The sequence below is a fragment of the Bactrocera neohumeralis genome, chromosome 3 (genome assembly GCF_024586455.1).
Source record: "Bactrocera neohumeralis isolate Rockhampton chromosome 3, APGP_CSIRO_Bneo_wtdbg2-racon-allhic-juicebox.fasta_v2, whole genome shotgun sequence".
Classification (NCBI taxonomy): Eukaryota; Metazoa; Arthropoda; class Insecta; order Diptera; family Tephritidae; genus Bactrocera; species Bactrocera neohumeralis.
The window spans coordinates 8,652,579-8,679,128 of NC_065920.1; the positions used below are offsets into that span (position 1 = coordinate 8,652,579).

At 40.7% G+C, this 26,550-nt stretch overlaps 1 protein-coding gene and 1 long non-coding RNA gene across 2 annotated transcripts in view; one reads left to right on the top strand and one right to left on the bottom strand.

Moving 5' to 3' along the window:
* The window catches only part of LOC126753341 (uncharacterized), a 288,292-nt gene that overhangs the window by 149,452 nt on the left and 112,290 nt on the right, over positions 1-26,550 (top strand). The gene's annotated exons all lie outside the window — the stretch shown is intronic.
* LOC126753324 (roundabout homolog 2) overlaps positions 6,504-26,550 on the bottom strand; it is a 174,920-nt gene continuing 154,873 nt past the window's right edge. Inside the window, exons 7-12 of the mRNA XM_050464678.1 lie at positions 25,074-26,399; positions 22,602-22,700; positions 22,045-22,285; positions 21,152-21,312; positions 17,826-18,006; positions 6,504-9,461 (exon numbers count right to left, since the gene is read on the bottom strand). Of these exons, the coding sequence (XP_050320635.1) occupies positions 7,550-9,461; positions 17,826-18,006; positions 21,152-21,312; positions 22,045-22,285; positions 22,602-22,700; positions 25,074-26,399 (3,920 nt within the window). The 3' untranslated portion in view covers positions 6,504-7,549. The remainder of the gene's footprint in view (positions 9,462-17,825; positions 18,007-21,151; positions 21,313-22,044; positions 22,286-22,601; positions 22,701-25,073; positions 26,400-26,550) is intronic.

Sequence of the window (26,550 nt, forward strand, 5' to 3'; positions counted from 1 at the left end):
ACTGTCCTGCCGATGGCCGCTGTTGTTTCTCTGTTGTTGTCGCTGCTGTTGCTGCTCATCAGCGTTGCATTGCTTAAAAAAGCAGAAAAAAGTATGAGGCGGTGGAAAATCGCCACACTTTCCGTGGTCCGCATTTAGATGATAAAATCCATGGAATTATCCAAAACGATGTAGGCGCTGTGGCGACGTTTTAATGGCCAAATTGTTGTGGCTGCAATTAAATTTAACTGAGTTGGCATTTGAGTGAATGAATAATGTAATGATACGAAGCGATTTGAAATGAAATGAAATGCCATGAAATGCATTCAAATGAGTGCCTATCTCTGTGTGTGTGTGTGCCTGTGTGCGTGCGTGCGAAATGTGCGAATGTGTAAATGCGTGGCTAAGTGAAATCAAATGCCCATAAATGTGTTCAAATAAAAATTTAATGAATTGTAATAATTGCGTGTTTTTGCCGGCAAACACATTTAACAGCTCGGCTGCTTAAGCTTTATTTAATAAATTTTAACTATTTAATGGACTAACATTTCTGCGGTAATTTTATTTGCTTTCGCTTAAATTAAGCAATTATTTTTCAATGATATAATTTCAGTAATTGGAAAAAAGCAAATAAAATAAATATTTTTATTTTAAATGAGTGAAATAAAAATGTAAAAATATTTTAGAAATCTAGTATAAATTCAGTATGGTAGTGGTCACCTGCACTGAAGCCATATAAAATATTCCATTTAAGAACTTGATTTTGATCCGATGTCGTTGTTGTTGTAGCGGCAGAATTCTGCCGAGTTGACACTCCTTCGCAGAATTAAAATCCGGGTCCTTTTCAGTTACGTAGACCTGAGTGTCGTGGAAACGGTCATTTATATGTCAGCTATATGCTATTGTCGTCCAATCTGATAAATTTTTTCGGCGATTGTACCGTTACTCTGATAAATAATTTTGGCAAAATTTCGTGAAGATATCTCTTCAAATGAAAAAGTTTTCCATAGAAGCACTTGATCAATTTGTTAGCTATAACCTATAGTGTACCAATGCCGACCGTGCTTATACATAGGCAACTTCTTGTGAAGAAAAGGCCTTGTCTCTAAAACCCTTGGACTAGTTCGCATATATACAGACAGATTGGTAGACGGACATGGCTAACACGATTCATTTTGCCAAGCCGGTCATGTATATGTATGTATATTTTAGATATTCTCCGATGGTTAATTCTGGTTATTATAAACTTCGTAGCGCTATTTAGGATACAAAGTTCGACTGTACTGTAAAAACTGAATTCTTTCTCTGATCAGGCAAGATATCTAGTATAAAAATTCGTACCATTTTAAAAAATCACTTTTTCATTTTTTAAATCCGATTTCATTACTATATTCGAAGGCGAGTTTTGGTTATAAATTGGTTATATATGGGATATATCGGAGAGCGGAAGCTGAAAATTTAATACTACATACATGTGATATTATGTAATGAATCGGAAGCAATAAAAAACTCGGTTGTGATTTTTTTGAACATACGTTATTTTGCATTTTAGGAGACGAAATACTTAGGAAAACGCTGGATGAATTTGAAGCAATTAAGACATTTGCAAAGATTACAGCGTTGTTCCATTTTCGATAAAAATTTTTGAAGTCGAAACGATCGATTAGTAGTTGTAGCGATTGTTAATTCGACAGAACTTTAATATCACAGAATGTTTCTATAAAACGCGTCTACCAATAGGCTTGGAGTGATATTGATATCTTAGCAGCCTTTTGTTTATGGATTTCATTCAAATTTCAGTGTTTTCTGTGAGGTTTGTCATTTATTTCATCATGTCACATTTGACTTTACTTTTCACTTTGGTAGATTGTTCATGTGTTTACGCAAATTCACGTTCTCCGGTGGCTATTGTAAGAGCCACGTCATCGAATAATCATCGTCTCAAATGAATCCCATTTCTGACTTAGTGTCTTCGTCAACAAGCAAAATTGTCGCTGTTGGGGTTCAGAAAATGCAACTGCATCGCCAAAAATTTACTTTTTGGTGTAGATCGGGATATAACGTCGTCATGGGGTCTTATTTCTTTCGAAATGACCAATTAACCTCATTTCAAAGCTATAACTAAAACATTTTTTGTATTTTTTTGTGTCTCTTGATGTAAGTCTCTATTCACATTACGATAAGCCGCTTCATGTTCCACGTCTTAAACCGACACATTGCAAAGTCTTTCCGGCACAATATAGTAACTGCTTATGCTGGCTTTCATTGCCTACGGAATATTTTTGGAATATGAAGGAGATAAAAGCATTTCGTGGGTATCAATTCTATACTGTGGGGAAAGCGGTTCCTCAACTGAAAAGAAAGGAAGAAGGTGTGCTTCGAAGTGGTTTATTAGCCACAAGTTATTTAGTCTGGTATTAAAAAGTCATTCATTGTTAGGAATTGCGTATGAGAATCAATGATTTCTCACTTTGATATTTGTTAAACATAGCGTTCTTTGCATTTTAGTATTTTGCAAACTTTCTTTCTAATTTTGCATTTTATTTTTGTCCATGGGTAAAATGATTTTTTATACCTCGTTCGATATACTTTTTGATAAGGTGGCAATTGTGACCTCTTTCTTTTCATCTCTTGTTGTTATTACTGTTTGAGTAAATGTTGGCCTCATTAAACAGATAAATTATTAAATTTACCTTGGATCTTCAATAGGATAAATTTTCCATCTTTGGTTCAAATATTGGGAACTTTAGAAAACGTCCTCTTTCTCCTTCAGTGTAGATCTCAATGTGTTAATGTCATATTTTCTAAAAAAATGCGGCATTCATCTGGAAGGGTCTATTCTTGAAATTATCTAAAATTTACCAACAACAATCACTTCTTAAAATTTTTGATAATAATATACAGGGCCATTGCCCTACTCACTTTTTAGAGTGAAAAGCGCGAAACACGTTTTTTACATTCAGAACGAATTTGTAAATGTTGTTCAAAATATAATAGGGAACTCCTTCAAAACGTTCCATCTTTTTCTTACCATACAATACTGAACAAAAGCAACACGACAGCTTGACATGACTCACGCGTGTTCTGTCAGGAAAGCATATTGAAAAAATTACCTCTATTTGGATCACCCGTTATAGATTACCCACGTCCCTCCTGATTTCTTAAAATTTTTAAGAAACCTATTCAAAAAAATCAAAAGTCAACAATCTAAAGCATCGATAAAGTCTCATTTCCAATTTTTGTATTTCGAATGTTTAGCGACGTCTTCTTCTTCTTTATTGGCGCAGACACCACTTATGCGGTTATAACCGAGGTTTAGCAACTACGTCCGGGTAAAGGCTAGCAAAATAGGCTATTTCGGTTAGCATAAAAATGTGAGGTTATAGCAAGGGTTAGGTATTAATTTAGCGTAAATGAAAGCTACACAATTTTGTATTTATTTATTTATTTTATTCAGCATAATTATTTATTTACTTTGGTTTAATTTTGTTTGCTTATAATACATAGTTAATTAAATATCATTTAATTTTACTCTTTACAAATACAATTAACAGCCTTATTATTAGCGTTCGTACATATTTTCATTATTTACTTCAATTTCGTTTTTACTTTTGCTCTTTGCTAGTTTCTGCTCAAAAAGGTGGAGGGTTGTTGGGGGAGCGCTCTTTAGATTACAAATTACATAATTATAGGTGAGTACGATATTTTTGTTTTTGTTTGCGGTAAGGTCTTCATAAATTTCTAGTTTGCGTGCGTTGTCGCTTCGTTTTTCGTTTTTCTTTTTCGCTTTTTCCCTTTTTTGTTTTTTCTTTTCTTTTTTGTTTATTTGCTTAATTCTTGTTGTTGCATGATTGATTTGGTGCAACGTGTCGTGGGCTGCAACTACATATTTGCTACAGGGTTCAGCAGGAGGGTTCGAGTTTTAAGTTCTAACTATTTTCTCATATATATTTATGTACATGCTCGTATGTGTGAGTGCGGCAGTTGCTGGCAATCATCGATTTTGAGGATTTTTATGATTTTCTTTTTGTTTTTTTTATTAATCTTATGTGCAGTATACTTTTTTTTTAAGATATGAGAATATTTTCGTTTTGCTTTTTTCTGTGTTATTCTCGTGTTTCTTGACTGCTTTTGTTTACATTCGCGTTTTTATAATTTTTATATTTTTTTTATATTTTATTTCCTCTAATTTTTTTGTAATGCTGATATTTCTGGTGGTGTGTGTGTGCTTTCTTATTTTTATTTGCAATAAAATCTTGTTTTTTTTTATAAATAAATGCCCTCATTTTGGCAGTTTTCTATAAATATCGTAGGTGTGTCCTTTAACCTATGCTCCTAACTTTTCGTCATTAATTTGCTTTATAAATATTAGGATGGGTCAAAAAAAGTTTATTTTTTTCGCTTTGTACTCTGAAAAATAGCTTCTTTTCACAAATCTCTCCAAATATGAGCTCTTAATTGTAACGAGAAGCTCCTCAGTCTTAGAGTTTTTTGTTTTTTTCTTTCTCGTTTTCATAAACATAATTTCCGTTACAATTGAGAGCTACTTTCATACAGGTGTCTAAGAACCCATTTTTTAGAATAGCAAGCGGGAAAAATAGATTTTTTTATCCACCCTAAAATAAATGTATACATATGTATATATTATTACATATATATATATAGTTATCTAGTATATATATACGTTTTATATAATCATTAATTTATTTTTACTTCATAAATAACTTAACTTTTAACCCTTAGTATCTGCTTCCCGGTTTGTTATACCTTTAGTAGATCATATACAAATCAATCATAAATGCATTTCAACTATTTACAACTGTATTCTCGTAGACACATTCGTTTTCATTTTATTCACAGTTCGAAGTTGTAGTATTAAGGTGCATAGTGGCATTGTATAGTGACTAGATTTCGAGGTTTCTAAAGTTCGTTAGCACAATAGTTTCAATATTTTTGCAGGAAAACAATAATTTGAAATTGTTGAAGACTCTTAAAAGTCCATTAGAAGTCTCTCTAACTGATTTTTCAAAAAAAAAAAAAGATATTGTTTAGCTATTAATTCCATATAAACTGCAGTTTGGAACTAAAGATCTTACGAAAATAAGTATAGGATGGCGGTCCAAAAAGTTGTTGACATACAAAGGATCTACGAAAATTCTAAAAAAGTCAACTTATTTCCCCACAGTATATTTCTAATTCATGGTGGACCCAATTATGCTTTGACTTCTATAATCCGCTCGAAAATACTACATTTCCTAGAGTTCTGTAAAATAGGTGCCGACATTCGACTCAAATTTCTTTCAATCGAACGAATTTATCTAGTTTGGGAATAAAAAGAAGTAACATTGGTACAAATTGGGGGAATACGTTATATACAGCAGCAGTTTATAGCGTGATTCTACTAATTTGGCCATGGTGACGGTGGAGGTCTGAGCCGATGAAAGAGTACTTTTTTCGAGAAACTAGCTTTTCTTTTTAACATTTAGCGGTGGAATCGGTCCAACATTTCGGTATGGTAGCGCCTTGTGGCCATTTTTCTCTTACTTAGGTGTTGAATGTAGATAACATCTAGCGAGTTTCTCACCAATTTAATATTCTACACCTTCTTCGGCTCAAGTTCGTCGAGCTTACTCCACTGTTTGGCTCTTTCTTAATCTCTAGTCTATGCGATTTGATCTAATAGACGCGGCCTCATAGCTCGAGAGCTTTCTTATGATCAAAACTTTCAGGATGTGATCAACTTAGCCTTCTGAGCTAGCTACCGTCTCAGCTATTCCGCGGATTTTTAATCGGCGAGTACAAATTGACGCAGAAACGCCTTCAGATTGCTGTTAAACACTGTTACAGGGTTTGTCCGGAAAGTAATAGAACTGATTTTCTTCCGCCGTGACTATCCTTCGGAGCGTGCGTGCACCGACTGGATTCGGTAGAGGGCGTTCTTTGGTAACGAACGAGTGGCTAGTCAGTTGTCTCCGAGCACCTGGAGAGTCAGGAGAGTAGAAATATTTTCGCGCGACGTGTCTCTGTGAGTGGTGCAAGCCGCGCGTTCGTTAGAGCATATATTATAAACACTTAGTACATTTAGAGAACCGGGAAGCGGTTGTTGATGAAGACCGTGCTAGAAGACCTGAGACTCCGACAAATACCGACAATGTGACTGGTGTGCGCAAAGTTTTTTCCTTTTGTAACATCCTGGACGAACCGTCAACGCCACTTTTACGTGAAAGTCCTCATGAGACTAAAACGAAGGGTCAATCAAGGGACAAGACATCACAGTCGACTGCAAGTTTCATCACGATCACGCCCCGGCTCACACCGCCTTTCTTGTGAATGGCTACCTAACTAAGGCCGGCATTCCAACGCTTTCGCAGCCGCCTATTTTGAAAGTTTTTATAGTAGCGATTGATTCAACAAATTTTTTTTAATCGACTCAGATCTATTACGTTCCGGGCAAACCCTGTAAGCTTGTTATCCGGTGTGGACCCGAGAGCTCTCTCATGATCAACACCTGCAGGATAGCATTCTTAGCTAGCTGCCCTATCAGCTATTCGCGGATCTTCAATTTACGGTCGGCCAATGCGTCATACTTGTCTCGCCATTTTCTGTGGTAGTGGCTTTCAGGGCACCGGTGTGTCACCATATTCAAACTATTTAACCCATTTTTTTGGGGTTCGTCGATTACATTGTGCGATTTTTGCTCAGAAAAAGGGTTGGAAACACCGATTGATATTATTCTCATCTAAAAATTCATGGAATAATGTGCTGAAAACAAAATTACGGGTACCGCTGATATTTTTCATATTACTGCGTACTGTTTGGAATTATGCTATAGAAAATTTATGTAGACTAAACAGGAACTTTGAACTTTAAACGGGAAAGAGCACGAATGCGAACGTGTTAAAGTATTCATTGCGGTTCAGGCGGGTTAATTGAGAACTAGTGCATTTTCTCCCACATATAACTACAGTATTCCACGGATATATGTGTTATGAAAGAATCTATTTCTAATATGGATTTATTTTTGCTATTTATATTTATTACTCGTGTAGGATTTTCGAATTTTCGTGCATTTTTTTAATATTTTTTTGCTATTTTATTTCGTGATATCGTTTAACTAGCTTCACTACCTTAAGGATCGTAACAATTTAAGTACGCTTCATATTTTGCTATAATTTGCACGCGACAAATATTCGTTTTACAATGGCTTGCTGCATTTAATGTCCGTTTCCGCCAAACTTATGCACCAAAACACCAACAACTACACTCATTTCACCTCATTTCAGGGGTTCTCTTTAATTTTTATCTAACTGATTACATTATATATAATATTTAACGCCTCAGCTTGCGCTTAACTACAGCGCCGGCCACTAATTTTTGGTCTAACACACACCGCCCATTGTCGCTGGCCAGCTTTGCGCACTTAAATCTCCGAGTGCGCGCCGCGATAATGACACACATTAATGCGCTTTGTAATTAGGAAAGCGAGCGCCACCTACAAATTCGGCTCTTGAACTCGAGAGAAAGGAATGTGGAAATGCAGCGAACCGAAAGCGCGTAAACGCCTCATGATTTACACCTTATCGCTGCTGCCGTAGCTCGTAAAATACTTCCCTGTTGCTGTTGTTGTTGGCTGTGATTGCGCTGTGGCCTGCTGTGTATGGGTGGGTGTGTGTTGGGTGGCGGGCATATTACTGTAATTACAACTACTATTATTAGCGCTAGCGCTGACCTTCTGCAGCGACGCGTTGAATTCATTTAAGCAGCTATCAAAGCTCTTCTGAGCGGCGCCCGCAATATTACTACTACTATTAATACTACTACTACCGTTACTGCTACTACTAATGCAACTATTATTGCTGGCATTAAAATTACTGCTATGACTTGCTGTTGCTAGCGACTGCTGTTGCTGTTGTTGTGGCTTATCACCTTGTGTCAGCGCTTGTTGCTGCTGCTGCTTGTAGGATTGATATGCATCCGAAGAGACGGTGGACCACGAGCCGTCCTTCGCCTTCACGTACAAATGCTGCTTACTCGGCTGTTTGCTGCCAAAGCTGTGATTGTAGTTTTGTTGTTGGTGTGGCTGTTGATTCGTCGGTGGTTGGTGGTGGGCTGTTTGCTGGTGATGCGCTGGCGATTGCGTGAACGCCGGTGCATGTGTGTTGGTTTGCTGCTCAGCCGCGACGCTGGCGCTGGAAGCCCAATCATTGAGCAGTTGATTCGTTGATGTGCTAAGCGCGGCGCCAAAGTCGCTAGCCGCCTCGTTGATCGCATTAGTTAGTGCCGCGCCGCCGCCGCCGCAGCCACCACCGCTTAGCGCGCCATCTTCGCCGCCTGTGAGGAAGTCAAAATGCGCGGCGCTGCTGCTATTTGTGGCGGCGCTAAGTGTAAGTGCATTGCCAGCGCCACCGCCGCCACCGATGTGGTTAATGAGCAATTGTGATTTATTATTGCTGGCAGTTGCATTATTGCCGCTGCCATATAGATTGCCAAAGTTAATGTTGTTTTCGCTTTTGAATATTTTCGGATGACGCTGGCGACGCAACGTGCCCGCGCCACCGCCGGTTACCATCTGCGCGGCCAAAGTGGTGCTGGCAAAGGCGCCAAGTCCCTGCCGCAACGCATTACTGGCGGCAAGCAATTGCTGTTGTTGTAGTTGTCGTTGATTAGCATTGCCACTGCTGGTGTTGGCGCTCATGTTGCCAGTGTTGAAGGGATTCATGCGCGGCATAAGCGCATTTGTTGTTGCGCTCATGCTATCACTACCCGCGGAGCTGGACGCGGTGGCGGCAGATGAACCGGACGAGCCGTTGGTCGGTGTGGGCGAAATGCGGCTGATGTTGCTCATGAGATCCAGTTTATTTTCGGTAATATTGATTTTTTGCTGACTGCCACCGTACAAACTCTTCGCGTCGGTTTTCTTATGGCTTGCGCTTTTCGCTGGTGAGGCGCTCAAAATCGCCGTAGACGCGGTGGAGGCGGTCATTTTGTCATTGAAGGGATTCGACGCGGCCAAATCGATGAGGCCGGCATAGTGCGCGCTGGGTGGCGCCGAGTACATGCCAGCGGCGCGATAGTCATCGTGTTTATTATGCGCCGGACTACTGTTGTTATTGTTGCCGTTGGCATTGCTCAATTGGCGCATTGCCTTACCGTTGGCGGCGGCGGCGGCATTGCCCGTTGAAGCTGACATAGCGGCTGTTGTTTTCGCGGTTGTGGCATAGCGATTCTGATAGAGTTTGGCATTCGCCACCAAATTCGTTGTTGCATACGCGCCGCAGCTATCATAGAGCGCATTGCCATTGTGTATGCCACCGATGGCTGGCACATTGTTCCCACCAACACCACCAGCATTGCCACCGGATGTTTGCTGCAATATGGCATGTGCATTTCCGTTTGGCGTTACGTGCCCCAGTGGGCCGTTGGGCGTTTTGAATGTTGAACATGCAACCTCAGCATAATCGGGCATGTTGAGCGGTGTCAGCCTACCGAAAGTGAAATAAAGAAGAAGGAGAAATGTGTTTTCAGTTAGCTAAGAGTTGGCGAAGAAGTGTGCGTGTGTATGTATGTGAGTGTGTGTGTGTGGGGTTGGGTGAGTGTTTTTTGCTTTCATTATTGTTGCTGTTATTTCCTGGCAAACGAGCGAACATTTTCATTAGAACGGAAGTACATCGTACAAACATACATTTTATTTGCCATTGGCGTTTACGCGAACGCTTGCCCTTTGGCAGCGAGAATATGCCACGGCACGCGGTGCTATGCCGCGCATATGTCACACAACCACATACCGCGACAAACATGCATATTGCAACATTACGTTGCATGTTCGATTCCTGTGTAGCAACTTCAATTGGTTTGTTGCATGCCGTTGCGGTGTTTCCCGTTTTCTTTTTTGCCTCGCCGCATACCCCAGCGGCCGCCTGGCTAGCACCCGGTTTTCGCTTGCATTCCGCATTGTGCCGGGGTTTTGTTGCCGGAAATTGTTGTTGTTTTTGGCAAAATGATTGAGTATTTATGAGCGTTGTTTGGTCGCGACATGCACAATTACAAATAAATGCATTCAAGCACATACACATTTGAACACGCGCTGCGAATTGGGTGCTTAAAAAGAGGGCTAGTCGAGGACTGGGTGGCAGCACCGGTCGGTGCTCGTTAGCATTATCCAGCAAGTGTAACTGGTCTGCGGTCTGGCTCTGTGAGACGGCGGATGGGGCTGCTTTGGCTGTTTTACATGAGACCGGAAACGGAAAATGACCGCTGGCAGTAGGTTACAAAAGAAATCGCGTTAAATGAAGACATTAAAAATATCAAATAGCGCTGAATTCCTATTCCTAAACTACTTACTTATGCGCTAATAGACTTATGTAATCAGCTAAACAGAAAAACTTAATTTTTAAGCAATTCGTTTAAACTTACGCAATTTGCAACGAATAAGAAGCAATAAATAAGATGGCGTCATGAACGCCAGAGAAATCATCGTATGGTACATTTTTACCAACGGCTATGCACAGAGTTTTAGCAGAACCTGGGAGCGGGTCGGTATGCGGATTTTAAACAAATGGTAAAAGGGCGCAATCAGTTTTGATTCTACCCCAGTTTTTCGTAAATAATTCGCACAGTGGAATTAAGGAGCACTTGGAGTCAGTCTTCGATGACTCTTCTCTTTCGCTGTCGTCAAAAACGGGTAAAGAGAGTCGTCAACTTTTGATTTGGCAGACTCAGGTGCCTCGAAAATGGCAAAAACAGAGGATAACGTAATAAATATCCACGATTCCTTTCCACGATAGTCGGATCTACGTAATTGGAACGGACACGAATTTTTATCCCGCCGAGGACTATCAAACCGGCAGAATTCCTCTAAATTACTTCGGGAGACCTTTCTGCCGGTACAAGAACAAAATTCACGATCTCGTATTGGTTCCATGACTTATTGACTAATAAAAAGTTTTCGCCGAGGTGGGTGTCGTGTTTGCTTAATCGAAATAGCAAATACAACCGTGAGTTCCCTTCACAGAAATTTGGGATAAACTCCGAAGAGGCGTAGACTATCGAAAAGCCGATGACCATCGTTTTTTGGAGTTCAATTGGTGTGCCCTACAGCGAATATTGTGAGCCGGGTATTGAAGAAAAACGACCTATTTAGCGAAGCAAAAAGTGCTCTTCTGCCATCACAAGGCGCCTCCAGCTGTTGCCACTACCAAATTGGTCGAACTAGACTACGTACTGTTGCGAAGCTGCAAAGTTATTACCAAAATAATAGTTTGGTTCGCGACGTCCAATATTCAGTTGGAATAAACGCTCAACAGAGTAGATAATTCGAGCAACCATGGATTGGTTTCGCACCACGTTTACTCCAGAAGATAATTAGACCTTTAAAAACGACTTAGAGTGTACATCAAAGACGCAATTGGTGCTGTGAGCAGAGCATCGGATAACATTGCGCGGAATACTTCGAGCTGTGCCTATTCACTGTACGGAAGATACTGTGGAAGAATCTTCAATTTCAGCTTTACAAAATCCAATTCGTGAAAGAATGGAAGCCGAACGACCATCAGGCGCCTCGTACGTTCGGTTAATGGGTTCAAACCAAGATAGCCACCAACCACGATTTTCACAGGAAAGTTTTGTTCAGCGATGAAGCTCAGTTTTGGTTAAATGGGTACGACAATAACATAATTGTGGCATTAGGAGTGATGATAATCCACAAGCTTTTGTTGAGATGCTATTACATCGTCAAAAATTCACTGTTTGGTGTGCTCTATGGGCAGAAGGAACCATTGGTCCATATTTCCTCAAAAATGGTTAATACAGTTAATTGGGAACGGTATAGAGTCATGATTAATGAGTTTTTCGTGCTTGAATTAGAGGATGTTAATATGGACGGCCTTTGGTTGAAATAAGACGGCGCTGCATGCCATACACCCAATGAAACAATCAATTTAAATAAGGAAGCTTTAGGTGAGCGCATTTTTCTAGCATCAATTTTTGATGACTCGTTCGAGTTCGAGTCGTTGGTAACTGGCGAATGACACGCTTGATGTTTTGCTCCAAGGCCTAAAGCGGTATTGTCCTTTTATACTTTAGACTTTACATATCCACACAGGACTAAAAGTGTAACGGTGTGATATCACACGATCTTGATGGCCAATCGAGCGGCCGATAACGTGAAATTAGCTGCTCATCGAAGTGTTTTCTCAATAAATCCATTGATTGATGCGATGTATGGGAAGTGCCACCGTCTTGTTAAAACCAAATGTTGCCTAGATCACGAGCTTCAATTTCAAGCATCAAATAGTCGGTTCTCATGGCGCGTTAGCGGTTGCAATTGACGGTTTCGTTCTTACCGACATCATTTTTGAACAAATATGGACTGATGTTTCCAGCGGCTCACACCAAACCGTTGTTTATTCTGGACGAAATGGCAGCTCTTGAAACTTTTCAGGTTGTTCTTCATCCCAAATACGTCAATTTCGCTTGTTTACATACCCGTTGAACTTGAAAAGAGCCTTATGGCTGAAAAAAATTTGGCTCGAAAATGTTGGATCTTTTTGGAACTTTTCAAACGCGCAAAGAGCGAAGCGATGTCGCTTGGAAAGGTCGAGCGGTTGCAGTTCTTGCTGAAGCTGTATTTTGCCTCTTTTTTAATTTTAGATCTTGACGTAAAATGCAGCAAGTCGTTTCATACGTCAGTCCGCGTTGCTTCGAATGGCGCTGAATTCTGGGCGTGGTCTATTCGATCGGATGTGTAATAATGAATGCTGGGTTTCAAGAATGGGTGATGGTATTGCGAATAGTATGCTCAGTAGGCGGATTATTTTGACCATAAATAGAGCGAAACAAGCGAAACAAATTCTTTACAGACCCTGTGTTTTCTTCATAAACGTTATTCAGGCGTAAAAGCCATGACAGCTTGACACTACTCACTCGTGATCTGTCAAAATGGGATTTTGGAAAAAACTACCTCTACTGGAATCACCCGTTAGAACGCAGAGAAAAAGCGATGGAATGGACACGTATTTATTTCTGCTGTCAATAAACCGGACGACCGATAAATTACCGATATCCATTTGACATAAATTACAGGTAACAAACGAAAGAAACTTGGGTGCGAGCGAGATAGCAACATGCACTTTAACTTTTAACAACAAATGTGCTGAACTATAGAAAAAATGATGTGCTCATAAATAATAGAAAATGGCAGCAATAAACGCGATTGTAAAAGTGCCAATTAAACGGTTTAATTGGAATTTCTTTTATATGGATATCAATGCGAAAAAATGTGAATACGTGATCAATGCTAAAAAACCGTTAAAACGCTACGCTAACGGTAGTATATATTTTTTAATAGTCATTAACAAGAAATAATAGCAGATTTTAAAGCAGTTGAGTGAGCGTTCAGCAGTCAGCGCAAGGTAAGCGGCAATAAAGAGACACGGGCGAGTGAGGGATGCATGAGGGACCAGAGGAGAATTGGGAGTGTAAAAAGTCAGTGTATTAAAAAATCACAATTTTAATGGCTTTGATGGCAATAAATTTAATGGTGACGCGCGCGTTGCCAAATGCGAAACGGATATAATGAAACTTCCCAGTGAAAGTATATGTGCGCTACACCGGAAATGAAGTCTGTTTCAAGCAGTGGGGGAGCGCGCAGAGCAGCAGGTATTGGCAGAGAAGGGTGTGGAGCTATAAACTAAATAAAAAAGGGATGTAAAACAATGCAAACGCAATAAGGTAAATAAATGCGCAATGCAGTGGCCACAAATAAAACAAAAGCAACAAAAAATATACAAATAAATGCAAGCACAGGGCTGCAAGCGTTAGCTGCTTACCTTACCGCTTTCATTTCATTTGCTACATTCAATTTCAAGCAACAACGAAAGGGATACGCAATGTGTATTTCGGCAGCACGCAAAAGGCGGAGAGTGGGAGTGGATGGAGCTGGTTAAAGAGGTGGAGTAGGGGTGGGTATCAACTCGCTGGGAATTCATTAAGCGCGCCAAGAGGTGGGCGGGCGCGGCGGTTGAGAAGCGCACAGCCAGGCAGTGGGGCTGTGAAACAGTTAAAGCAACAACAACGCTGATAGACAGTATGCTAGACATTATAGCAGGACGGTATTAACAACAGGCGTGGAAGCGGCGACTGGGAGGCGAAAGTAAAATATAAAAAATAAAAAGTATATATACATATATATATATATATATATATAATTTGTGCTTTTTTCATAGCCGACACTGTTGTTGTTAGTGCTGTTGTGCATTGCTAGAGTTTCTGTTTGTTTATTGCTGCCGTGTTCTTGTTGTTATAATTGTTTCTGCATCGCTGACAGCACGCTCAAAAACGGTATGCAGACAACACGTGGCCGCGTCCTAAACATTTCATTTCGCTTTCACTAAGTTTAGGGCTTCAGCGTGCGCTGCGCCAAAATGCCAGCTGGCAGCCATTTGATTTGCATTTCTTTCCACTTTTCGACATCCTTTCTTCGTCGCGTTATTCGCGGCAGTTTTCTAAAAATGCGCTCAAGTGTAACACTTTAATGACTTTGAAGCATTTTTTCATTTCAAGCGCGTTGCTGCTGTTTTGCCGGCTGTAGCGCTGGTTTTTAATTATATGATACGCTGGCGAAATAAGCGGTTTACTCATTGACTTTGAGTGTTTTAGTTTTTGGGGCATTACTTTCCTCGACGAGAAGTGGTGGTGCATCCGGAAATTTCGAGGTTAAATATCAAGGTTCCTAATTAAGGCTAATAAATTTATTGATTAATTAGTCTAATCGACACTTGAGTATGTATTGGAATTGAGGCGACTATTCAGAACTTGCTTTTTCTTCCTACGCAATATAAGCAACCCTGGCATGGCAGTGAATAATGAAGTCAAGGGTAGACTTGTGATAAAATTTCTGCTGATACTTATTCAAGATAAAACAGTATTGATTCCAAATAAGCGCATATAAACGGTGTCTTACTTTAAAGCCACCAATGCAAGCTAGATAGTTGGTAGAGTGTACCTCGCGTAATGCTCAATGCTATCATCAGCAATTATCTGACTACAGGGTTTGTCCGTAAAGTAATAGGACGGGGTGGATTAAAAAAAATTTATTGAATCAATCGTTACTATAAAAACTTTCAGAATAGGCTCCTTCTGCGTCGATGCAGCGCTGCGCTGTGATTTCCACGCATTGAAGGCGTCACGGAAGGCATTCTCTGGAATAGCCTTGAGTGCCGAGGTGCATGCTGCTTGGATCTCCTCTGTCGTCACAAAATGCTTGCCTTTCGTCGGCCTTTTCAGGCAAGGAAACGAATAAAAATCCGGGGGACCACATTTGAGCTGTAGGGCGGCTGCGGAAGCGTTGGGATGCAGGCCTTAGTTAGGTAGCTGTTCACTAGAAAGGCGGTGTGAGCAGGGGCGTTGTTGTGTTTGAGGACTTCCACGTAAAACTTGGCTTTGACGGTTTGTCCAGGAGGAACAAATTCTTGGTGGACGATGCTTTTGATGTAAAAAAAAAAGAGTGAGTATCGTTTTCACTTTGGATTTGCTTATTTTTTCCTTTTTTGGGCGAAAAGACGCCGGCGTGTGCAGGGGCAATCTTCCGGCCTCTTTGTCTTTGCTAAAGCAATATCCGGGTAAGCCTGCTCGATCATATCAAACGTCTCGATTTAATCGCGTACCTTTGCTCTAACGAACGCTGCATTTTCGGGATTGCACCATTCACAGAAACACGTCGCGCGAAAATGTTTGCCCTGACTCTTCAGGTGCTCGGAGACAACTGACCAGCCGCTCGTTCGTTAGCTAGGAACGTCCGCTATCGAATCCATCCGGTGCGCGCACTCGCCGAAGTACAGTCGCGGTGGAAAAAAATCAGTCCTATTACTTTCCGGACAAATCCTGTACTTAAGAGCATTGAGGTTAGATCAAAAGGGGCTTTGTCTAGAATTTAGTTTTGGATTTGAACCCTGGGCCGGACTGATACAAATTATTGTTGAAATGTTGGGATGGATCTCACTACCGATGCCGACGGAACCACCTTCTTGGTATTGTAGAAGCCTCTCAAGAAGCACGGCTAACTTCTGTAAGGAACTGAGAGACAAGGAATTAAGCTGAGGCTGACAAGAACTCTTGGTAGGACAATTCTCAACACCAGGTCAGGAAACTCGTTTACGCCAACCGGGGACTCAGAAAAGCATAGAAGCCTTTGCATGGAGCAAAAGGTTCCGGAGGGGACGACCCAATTGCAGCTTCAGTTGAGGAAACAATGGCCAATCTTCGGTTAAGCGGTAAGTAAAAAGCCACATAAACTTGAAATACAAAAACAAATGAGAGAGAAACAGAGACGAAACCAACTTTAAAATCGGACAGTGTGCCGGATGGCAGTTCATTATTGAATGGTACGAAAAGAAGAGTGAATGTGCTGGGGCTCGGCGAAAAGAACTCAAAATAATAAATACCAGTCTGTAATACTGTAAGGTTCATGGAAGTTTCATTGACTTCATCAAACACTAAGAAACCCTAACCTTCGGTTAAGCGACCGCAGACGAAACAGAAACCAATGTTTAGCGTTTAACAGTTGTGCGTGACTAGAGCAGAGAATATGGAAACATATGCAGTGACTACACCTGGAGTTTCCATAGGAGTCGTCAGAGAAGACCAGATGACACTTCCTAGCTGCCGAATTGCCGGTTAGCACCACGGACTCTTTCAGCTGCTCAGGTGTGCGGACGATTGGTCGGAATCTCTCAATGAGGATACCGTTTTTAAGATGAAAGGAATACGAAAGGAAGCAGGAGACGAAGCTGTGTAGTTCTTCCACTGCCTTTTTGACTCATGTCCGATTCTACGTCGCACCTTTCACCTTTCACCTTTGGATAAATTGAAGAGATTTTGCGACACTGAAATCCCTCTTTCCTCAACTTCAACTAGAGTTTGACCGGAATGGACGGAGAAATCTTGTGACTAATAAGTCCGCAAATGGTTACATAACACTATCCGCTCTAATTTTAAAGATAACTACCTGATAGCTTTGTACATGTCTTCATTTATACGCTAAATACAACCTTTGACCAAATAAATGGCGGCTAAAATCCGTGCTAACTATTTAAATCCTCAGTTCCACAGTTAAAAAGCATAAATTAATTACAAAATTGGAAAAACAAGACAATTAAAGAGATAACTTCAGCCAAAAGGCAATAACATTTAATTTTATATCTACAAGCGGAAACTTTTGCGAACGCTTATCGGCGGAAGTTAATAGTTCAAAAGTTGTGGCAAAGGAGAGTTAACGAAAAGAAGCAAAAATCGGAAGTGAAAATAGAGCAGAAATAAATAACGAAACTAAAGCAAATGCGAAGAACTGCAAGGGAAGGGGAGGAATCGAAAAAAAGAAAAAAAAAAATAACAACGCGGAGCAAAGTAAGAAACCAAAACCACACAAAATAATAAAAAAAAAAACTAAAAATCAAGTGAAACCACAAATGCAAATTAGTAAGCAAAGTAATTAAAGGAAGAACGTGGAGTGAGGAGGAAGTCTTCTAAGCATTGATATATGCTTATAGCTAAAGCAACCAACACACACACCGCTCATTACAAGCAGTGCCATGCTTAGATTATTCGCAACACGCACATTTCGTAACCGTTTGTGCTAGGGCGCCTAAATGTAGGCAACGCTTTGCCGTTTTGTTTGCGCTTGCACAATAGATAACTAATTTGCTGGGCGCGCAGGTGAGGCAAGCGATAACGCCCTGCAAACTGACGACTTTTGATTACATTTGCATATACCAATGTGTGTGTGTGTATGGGTGTGTGGCTGTGCAGGCTTTTGTATTGGAAATTACCAAAATAAGAGCGTTATAACTCACCGTTCATAATCGGGTAATGGCAACGTTTGCTGCCCGGTGACTTGTGCGTAATCCGGAAGTTGGTCCTTTGTTGTGCAATTGCTAGCCTGACGCCATACACCGCCGGTCGGATCGATCCAAACACCATTGGCATTTAACGGCAGCGTAGGAAATTTGCGCACCGCACCGATTGCGTGATTGCCTGGAATAAGAAAGTAGAAAATGCAAACGCAGGATGAGTAAGCATATATGGTGGAGGAGAAATGAAAGAAAATTAATATACGGAGATATACGATAAATATATATGTACGTATGTATTATATATTTATGTGTGTGCAAATCTGAAGCCTTGGTGGATTCGTGAATTCGTACTCGTCGAAGCACCTAAGGCACTTTCGAGGCGCTCAGCGGTTGTAGCGTTAATAGCAAATGCCTTCACATCGCTTCATTAGGGTGGGAAACACGGCTGGCGGCGCTTCTAAAATATCTATGTTTTGCGTGCTCTAAACCCTTTGGCGTATTTTTTCTTGCGCTAATTTTACTAAAGCTAAGTAGGAGACCTATAAAATGCAAAAAAACAAACTTTGCTGCACTCATTTACTCCAACCGCTCACGCCTCATCAGCGATTTATTTGCGTGTAGTTAAGCAAATGACAGTTATTGTATCCTTTCGCTGATAATGCGCAGCTCTTAATCAAGTCGCCTAATTTGCTAAGCTACATTTTATGTACCTTTTGTTTGCTTTATTATAATTTTATTTGCATTTACTTTTTTTTTTTTCTAAATTCTCCTTCATTGTGCTCATAATTAATGAGATTTTCACGTGCCTCTCCGCCATTTCTCAATGCGCTTTGTTCGTAAATTTGTGCAGCTTTGCTTTTGCACTTCGCAAATTTATGTACCTGCAATGGTGGAGGCGGTGGAACCACCTTTTTTCTACACACTTGTGGCTGTCTTGACTACAGCCCAGGATATCGCTAATCGGCTTCGTTAAGCATTGTTGGGCTTTTGTTTCTTTACTGCGCTAAAAATGTTTATTGCTTTTGTTTTATTTTTGGGTTCTATTCGGTATTTAAGATACTATTTTTGGTATAAAAACATTGTGTATTTGTGGGCGAAGTACTTCGTGCAACAGTCTCAAATCGACAAGCAGGAAGTTTCAAGGAAATTTGATGAAATGCTTGATTATATCGATAAAACAGCTTAGAGCGGCTATTAATATTTATAATAATTAATTAAGCTCGTTAGGAAAGTAGGTTTATGAGTTATTATATGTTGGTATGTAAAACACTAATGGGTTTCAAAGAAGAAAAATTCTACCTGCTGTTATACATATGTGAGATACTTTCTTTGAAATGAGTTCTCTTAGCCACTTCCCCCATTACTTTTTGAAAATTGTTGTCTAGATAAACCTAATTTTCAGATATTTTTAACATGAGTTCGTCAAAGGTTCGAGAATTGTTGAAGGCTATTTTGTTTTCCGAAAAATTCTATAAGAGTGCCAGTTCATTAAAAGAGCTGGTGCACTCTTATATACGAGAGCCATTATTTGGCCATGTTGCATACGACATGGATTGTCCGTTGACAATATTATCTATAACAGATATTGTTGTTACTGTAGATATTTTATTCGTCTTATTGTTTCCTACCTCAGTGAACTATATTCTGATCTAAAAGCCCGGAAATATGTATATTCTAGTGTCATTTTCATTTCACAAGAGGTGCTTCTGAATGGGTGGACAATTGAGAAGAAAAGTCTCCAGAGTCTGTTACAATATGTATAACGTGACAAACAGAATACCACAAAGGAGGATTCACTTCGACTTCAGACTTTAACCCACGCAACATGAAAAATCTGACGGTGTGATATTACAAGATCTTGGTGGCCATCGACCGACCCAAAACATGAAATTATTCTTGTTCTTTAAATAAATCTCAAGATTGATGCGCTGTGTGGGAAGTGGCGCCGTCATGTTGAAACCAAATATTGCCGAGATGACGGTTACGTTTTCACCGGCATAATTTTTGAAAAAATATGGACCGATGATTCTGCCGAATCACAAACCACACCAAACCGTGGTTTTTTCTAAATGAAATGGCAGCTCAATGGCAGCTGATATCCTATAAAGAGTCCTTTGATTATTCGAGGAAAGATATTATATAGAATATAGATAGTTAGCGGTAGATTTAATACTCCGGAATGCACATTCCTTCAGAGAAGAGAGAGAGCTTGACCAACGCGTTAACAGCGGAATCCCAGGCAACTGTTGAGGAGTGGACAAGAAAAGACGCCAAGGTCCCATTAAGCTATCAGTAAAATGAGAACGGGTCGGTGTTTTCCTCTATTTATTCTATTTCTGGATAGATAGGTTTCACAGGAGCTTGACTAATGCTGAGCCATTATCGGGTCTTCCGCTGTCTTAAGACTCTTCTGGCCCAAGGTCGATTGCAAGAGATATAGTGAGCTCTTTGCACTCAGAAGTTCTAGCTTTTCACTAGTTTGGACGGTTCTAACAAGTCATTGCCCTATCCGTTACCGGGTACCAGCCGGAGCATTTGTTTGGAGAAAGACGAGATTTAAATATATTTATCAATACTTCCTTCTTTATAGTCTTAACTTTGCGAAATTAAGGTACTTGAGAGCTCACATTTAGAGTTATAACCCTGAGTTGATGAGAACAGAAATTAAACGTCCAAGGTTTGTATTGACCTCAAGCCACTTTGTCGACTTATAAGACGTCTTTTTATGGATTCAATAAGAACTACATACAATGCATTGTAGTCCAAGTGTCATCTTGAGGATTAGTCATCGAAAATAACCTAACCTAACTAAGTGATATCATCGAAAAATATTGCAAAATGAAAAATGGATTGAAAAGCCTGAACCTGGAGGATCAACATAGTCCAGGTGATTCAAAATGTTTGGTTATTTTTTCTAGACTTAAGTGTTTAAATGGATGTACGGCTTTCAGCTCTAAAAGTGCTCAATGCGATACCAGTTTCTGCATCATAGTGTCAGTAAATGCTCTATAAGAAGAAACCTAAGCGTCGTACAATGTTTGACGCTGGATACCGAAGGGTAGAGATGACTGACGCACTGCTTTGATTCGGACAAACAAGCTGAGAAAGCAATTAATATTATCTTTGTCATATGAAAAAACAATTTCTAAGCAATTATCAAGCAAGAAAAAATATTTTTACCTCCAGGAAACAATTACGCTTATCATTACCTCATACTCGGTAAACGGATCAGGTATCCAATATATGAAAATATATAGTACGTATGTGTATACATAGTATAACTATTATATGGAGAAATAAAGTTCGTGTGTGTGTGCGGTACTCACCATGTAAACTGCCCAACGATGTTTGCTTAATGAATTGATAGCGTTTGAAGAGCACCAAAGCGCCGAAGAGAAACACAATTAACGCTATAATGGAGCCCAGCAGAATGATGAACCAAGTCTGTGTTAGAAAATCATCAGCAATGTCGCGATTGATGGGATACCTATGAAAGCAACAAAAGCGATGAGAAACGATGGAAATAATGTGCGGCAAATGAGAAAATGGAAATTAATGTACTAGAGACCAGTGAAAAGGATGAATGAAAACAAGCGACACCGTTGGGTGGAGACACATGCCAAAGATGCCAATAACCAGCAGGCAGCAGCACCAGCAAATTCAGTCAGCAATAACAACAAATACAGTACAACAGCAACAGCACTACATTTTCACTTTAATCAGCAGCAAATTTGCGCAGGAAACAAGTGAAATTGCTGTCGATTTATGGCTGTTGCATGTATGTTGTCTGCTGTTGTTGTTGTTGTTGCTGCTGTTATATGCGCTGTATATGCTGTTGATGTTTTGTCGCCTATGGTTATGCTGTTATTGTTTTTGTTGCTGTTGTCGTGTTGTGATTGCGTTGATTGCCGGCAGCCCAAGGGCGGGCGCCCCAACTCGCACGCCGGCTAGTTGGTGGCCATTTAAACAACAAATAACAGCGCTGTGCGAGCGTAATTGCGGAACACGATAGCAACAAAAACACCAACAACACGAACAGCAACAACACCAACAACGACGTGAAAAATATTATTTTTGGACGCAAATAGTCTGATGCCATTGGCGCTTGCTTTGGTCAACTAAAGCCCATGTCGCACATACACACCCAGCAGGTGTATGTGTGGATGTGTGCGTGCTAGGTCCCCCGGTGCTTTTAACACACACTCGTGCACATACATACCTCGTGTAGCCGGTGTCGAGCGATTGTGTGCGTGGATCCATGCGCAGCACAGCCGGCTTGCTGAATGGGCCCACACCCACCTTGGTGGCGGCCGCAACGGAAATGTAATATGTAACGCCGGTGCTGAGGTTGGCCAACAGCAATGTCGGTGAGCCGGCATCGATGGTCATATTTTTGAAAATGCGTGTCGTATTGTGCGAGTCCAGACCCTTCACCAGCACATTGTAGTTGGTTAAAATGCCTGCAACGGGAGCAAAGAAAACCAAGCGTGTGAAAGGGGAGCAGAAAAGTATGGAAAAAGGAAGAATTTGAAAAAAGTTTCATGTAAAATGCTAGAATATGCATGGTAAAAGAAAACAGAAATCTCATTTCTACTCGAAGCTAAAATGAAAATTGTCAACGATATGGAATCCAGGTATCAAACCCAGCTCGAGTTGTACGAAAAGGTAAGGAGATAAGGTGCCTTTGTGCACATTTCCTCATTGAGATTTTCGTCTTCCTTTACTATCAGTTTGTGTGTCGGTTTGTGCTTGTGTTTATTTGAATTTTATACGCACCATTTCGTGTCTTATTCGGATAGGGCGGCTGCCATTTGAGGAACACCGATGTCCGATTGAATTGTATGGCCTCCATGGCATGCGGCGGCGACTCGGGCACTGCAAATGAAATTGACGCTTTAATATAATCGCTTCGGGTGTGTGTATGTATGTATGTGTGTGTACATGTATAGTTGGTCGGGGTACTCAGTGACCCATGTTAAGTGGCAGCAATCTAATGCGGAGCAAAAGTGTACTAAAGCGTGTGGTGCTGTTGTGTTGTGCGGTGTGTAGGTGTGGGTTGTGTATGACCCAGTAGCGAAAATTTGGAAAAAAATAAACGAAAAATATTTAGGGAAATTTTATTTAGATTAAGCGCTATAGAAGCTCTGTGTTCTTTATAAGACAGCTACGGATTAGTTTATAAATAAATAATTGTAAATTTTTATAAATATACCTAATACGTATATAGCTGCTCCCTTTTCCAAATTTCGGGGATCATACATGAGATTTTTTGTACAATTATGCTTTATGGAGTTTAAGAGGGTCTTTTTTTATCAGTGAGAGATGACGGAAATGAAAGAATTTGCTTGAGATTTTTGCTTGGAGCGATGAGCTCTAAAACCTATGATCTGTTATTGTCATTTATAACTTTTTTGAGCATATAAAACGGGTATTTTCGGGGCTAAGAGTTCCCCAAGCCACTGGAATTATGGGAAAGAGAATAGCTGTTGGAATTGCCAAAAGTGCCATCCGTCTGGCTAACGAACCAGTACAGGAAAAGCCGAAGTAAGTAAAAGATATATACACTGAATCTGAGAGGGCTGACAAACAAATCAAGGCGATGTGGAATGCCTCAAAGATATTTAAGATCATCAAAAACATCTGTGAGATCCCCGAATAAAAATACGCGTGCAATTGGACTTGAAAGGTATAAAGAACGGTTGTTGGCTAAAAGACAGGTCACAACCTACTGGCAACACAAACGAGCCAGATGAACATAAGTAACGACGATACATAGAGAAAATACAGGGAAGTCACATGATGCTGGAACACCTTATATGCTTCTGTCCAGCGTTATCAAGAATTCACTTTAGAAAAATGGAGTTTCGTAGTTCAAGGGCCTAGGCGAAGTATCAAAATTAGATATTATGTCGATTTGAAAGTTCACCAAACGAGTTGGCTTTCTGTACGACGAATACTTCAGTCTCAAATTAAAATGAACTTCCAGCATAACCCAATATAACCCAATCTGTTGATAATCGAAAATCAAGAATTGAGGATGACTCCGAGACTAATCAAATATGAATGTAAAAGTATATCGACGAATCGAAAATCGTGAAGGAATGCTGCGTACGGCCTTATAAGGGAATCCCGCCTTCTACATCGAATATCGTCCAATATTTCTAAAGAAAAAGCCTGTAGACTTGAGAACTAAGACAAATTTCTCATTATAGAGGCACACAAAATTGTTAGTTATGAAAAATGTCAGTCGTATCTAGAACCATTCCGGGTACGGAGTTCATTTTTTTATCTCGAAGTATCATTAAACCTATAATTTGCGAGTCTAGCGCAGCGTCTAGATAATCCCAAAATACTCTTTAGTTTAGGCAGTCCAGGAAATTCGAAATGCTTCGACTTCATCTTTCCTGACTTTAATAGGTCTTCAAAATTTCTCTAACAAGTGAGCCAAAACTTTGATTATAACTTTTAAGTGTGATATATGAAAATGGAGCCTACAATAAGTCATTGTAGATTAAACAACTTAAATTTTAATACGAAAACTGATATATCTAGAAATACTACCCGAAATATAACTGTTATTATTTCAGTTAAAGTGTAAACAACTATCCAAAAGCATTTGTGGTATTCTAATCTCTAATCCTATAAGCCTCTACTCTTTCAATCCTATATCAAAGAGCTAAGAAAGTATATACTAAATAAGTAATAGTATTCAACTCAACTCCTTTCAGTTATCCTCCTGTAATCTCCTGTAGCAAAAAGGTACCTCAACTCATTAAATATTTCCTACATGGCCAGTCGCTCGATCCAATTTTAATAGGTGGCTGGTGTTCGTCGATTTTAAATGAAAATTGCCGTTCAGAGCGGTGTCACTTTTGGCCATAAATCACTCAACTAAAGCTGCTGTGACCAAAAAGACAATCACAGCACACAATTGGGAGCATTTTGTGTCAGTGAAAATGTGTTTGTGTGCGTCTGCCTTTTATTTCCTGGCGCTGTAACTATAGGTGTACAGTTTTCTGCTTTTGTTCTGACCATTGTTTTGGTATGTGAATGTGAACCTAATCAAGTATCGAGCACATAAAACCCTAAAGTGGACAAAAGTCCCTTACACATACTTCAAGGCGCATATACACTCACACACAAACTACAAACTGCTACACTGCCACATTGGGACAGCATCGTTAAAATTCACTGACTATGTACATATGTAGGTACCCCACTTTCAATTTTCTCGCATTTGCTACTTACCATCTTCCATGGTGCGCACACGTTTCGAATTGGACGGTTTGCCTACGATGCTCTTGAAAAATGGCACAAGAAAAAACTCATACATGCTCGCCTTCTCCAGTCCATTGACAGTGCACGCCGACGCGCCGCTACCCGCATTCAATATGGTCATCATTTTGTATTCGGCCGAGTGTAGTTCACGCGCGTAAATGTAGAAGCCCTCAATGTACTGACCGCTGTCAATGTCCCAAGCGAGTCGCACCGTCGTCGCATCGGTGGCATTGGCCTCGAGTAGTTCGACCAAATCGTTGGTCTGCAGCACAGCTTCCGCTTCATTGAGCAGCAGCTCCGAAGTGGCTGTACCGCCTGCGCCGACACCACCAACAACGCCACCGTCGCCGGCACCGAGCAATTTGCCCGCCGTAATTGGCTCCGAAATGGGGCTGGGCGGCGAGAAACCGTGTGCATTCTCAGCGCGCACAATAAACATGTACGCCGCACCGCCACTAAGGCCTTCAACCGTGAAAATGGGTTCAGTCAAGCGTGCCGCTATCGGTATCCACGTCTTACTTTTATTCGTTGAATACATCTCGACCGTGTAGCCGAGTAGTGGTGAGGCGCCCGCCTTGTCGCTAGTTGGCCAGACAATAGTGAGCGCATTGGCGGATGCATTCAATATGGTGGGTTGACCGGGTGCATTGGGACATTTGGTTTGTTCGGGTGCACGATAGAATTTAATATTCGGATTGGTGGGCACTTCGATGCGCAGATAACCGCTCCATGTGGACTTGCCCGTACGACTGCTCGCTACACATGTGTATAAACCCTGATCTTCTTTGCGGTCCAAATCGGAAATTATCAAATCGCCGGCCGCTGTGATGTTCACTTTAGCATTCGGATGCACGGGTATGCCGTCGCGATACCAGGAAATAGTCGGATTCGGCAATCCAATGGCCTTGCACTGTAATGTGGCTAATGATTTGACGGGTAGCGTCTGATTAACCGGGCCGGCAATTATAATGGGCGGTGGGCGGTCCTCTTGCGAGTCGAGTGTTAGCTGTGCGCGTGCCGTTATTGTTGCAACCTCATTCATGGCATTACAAACCACAACCAAATCGCGGTCGGTGCGTTGGAAATTCGTCAGCGTCAATATTGAGTGGCCCTCCTCGGTGTTAATGCTTTGAAATCGATCTAGTGGTGGCGCGCCCGGAAATACGATTGTGCGGTTATTTTTAATAGTCCAGAAGAGTGTGGGGCGCGGATTGCCACTTGCCCGGCATTCGAACGAAGTATCGGCGCCCAGTTCAATGGATTTACTTATTGGACGCTGTATGAATTTGGGAGGTGCTGTTTGCAGGCGAACATTTCGGGTATAAGGTTTCGTTAGTGCAAAATATTGTTTTTGCGGGTTAGCGGAATAGTAATGAACAAATGAATTAGCTTAAATATTGTGTGCGTAGGTAAACTATTTATTTGCTAGCAACTACTTTTTATTATG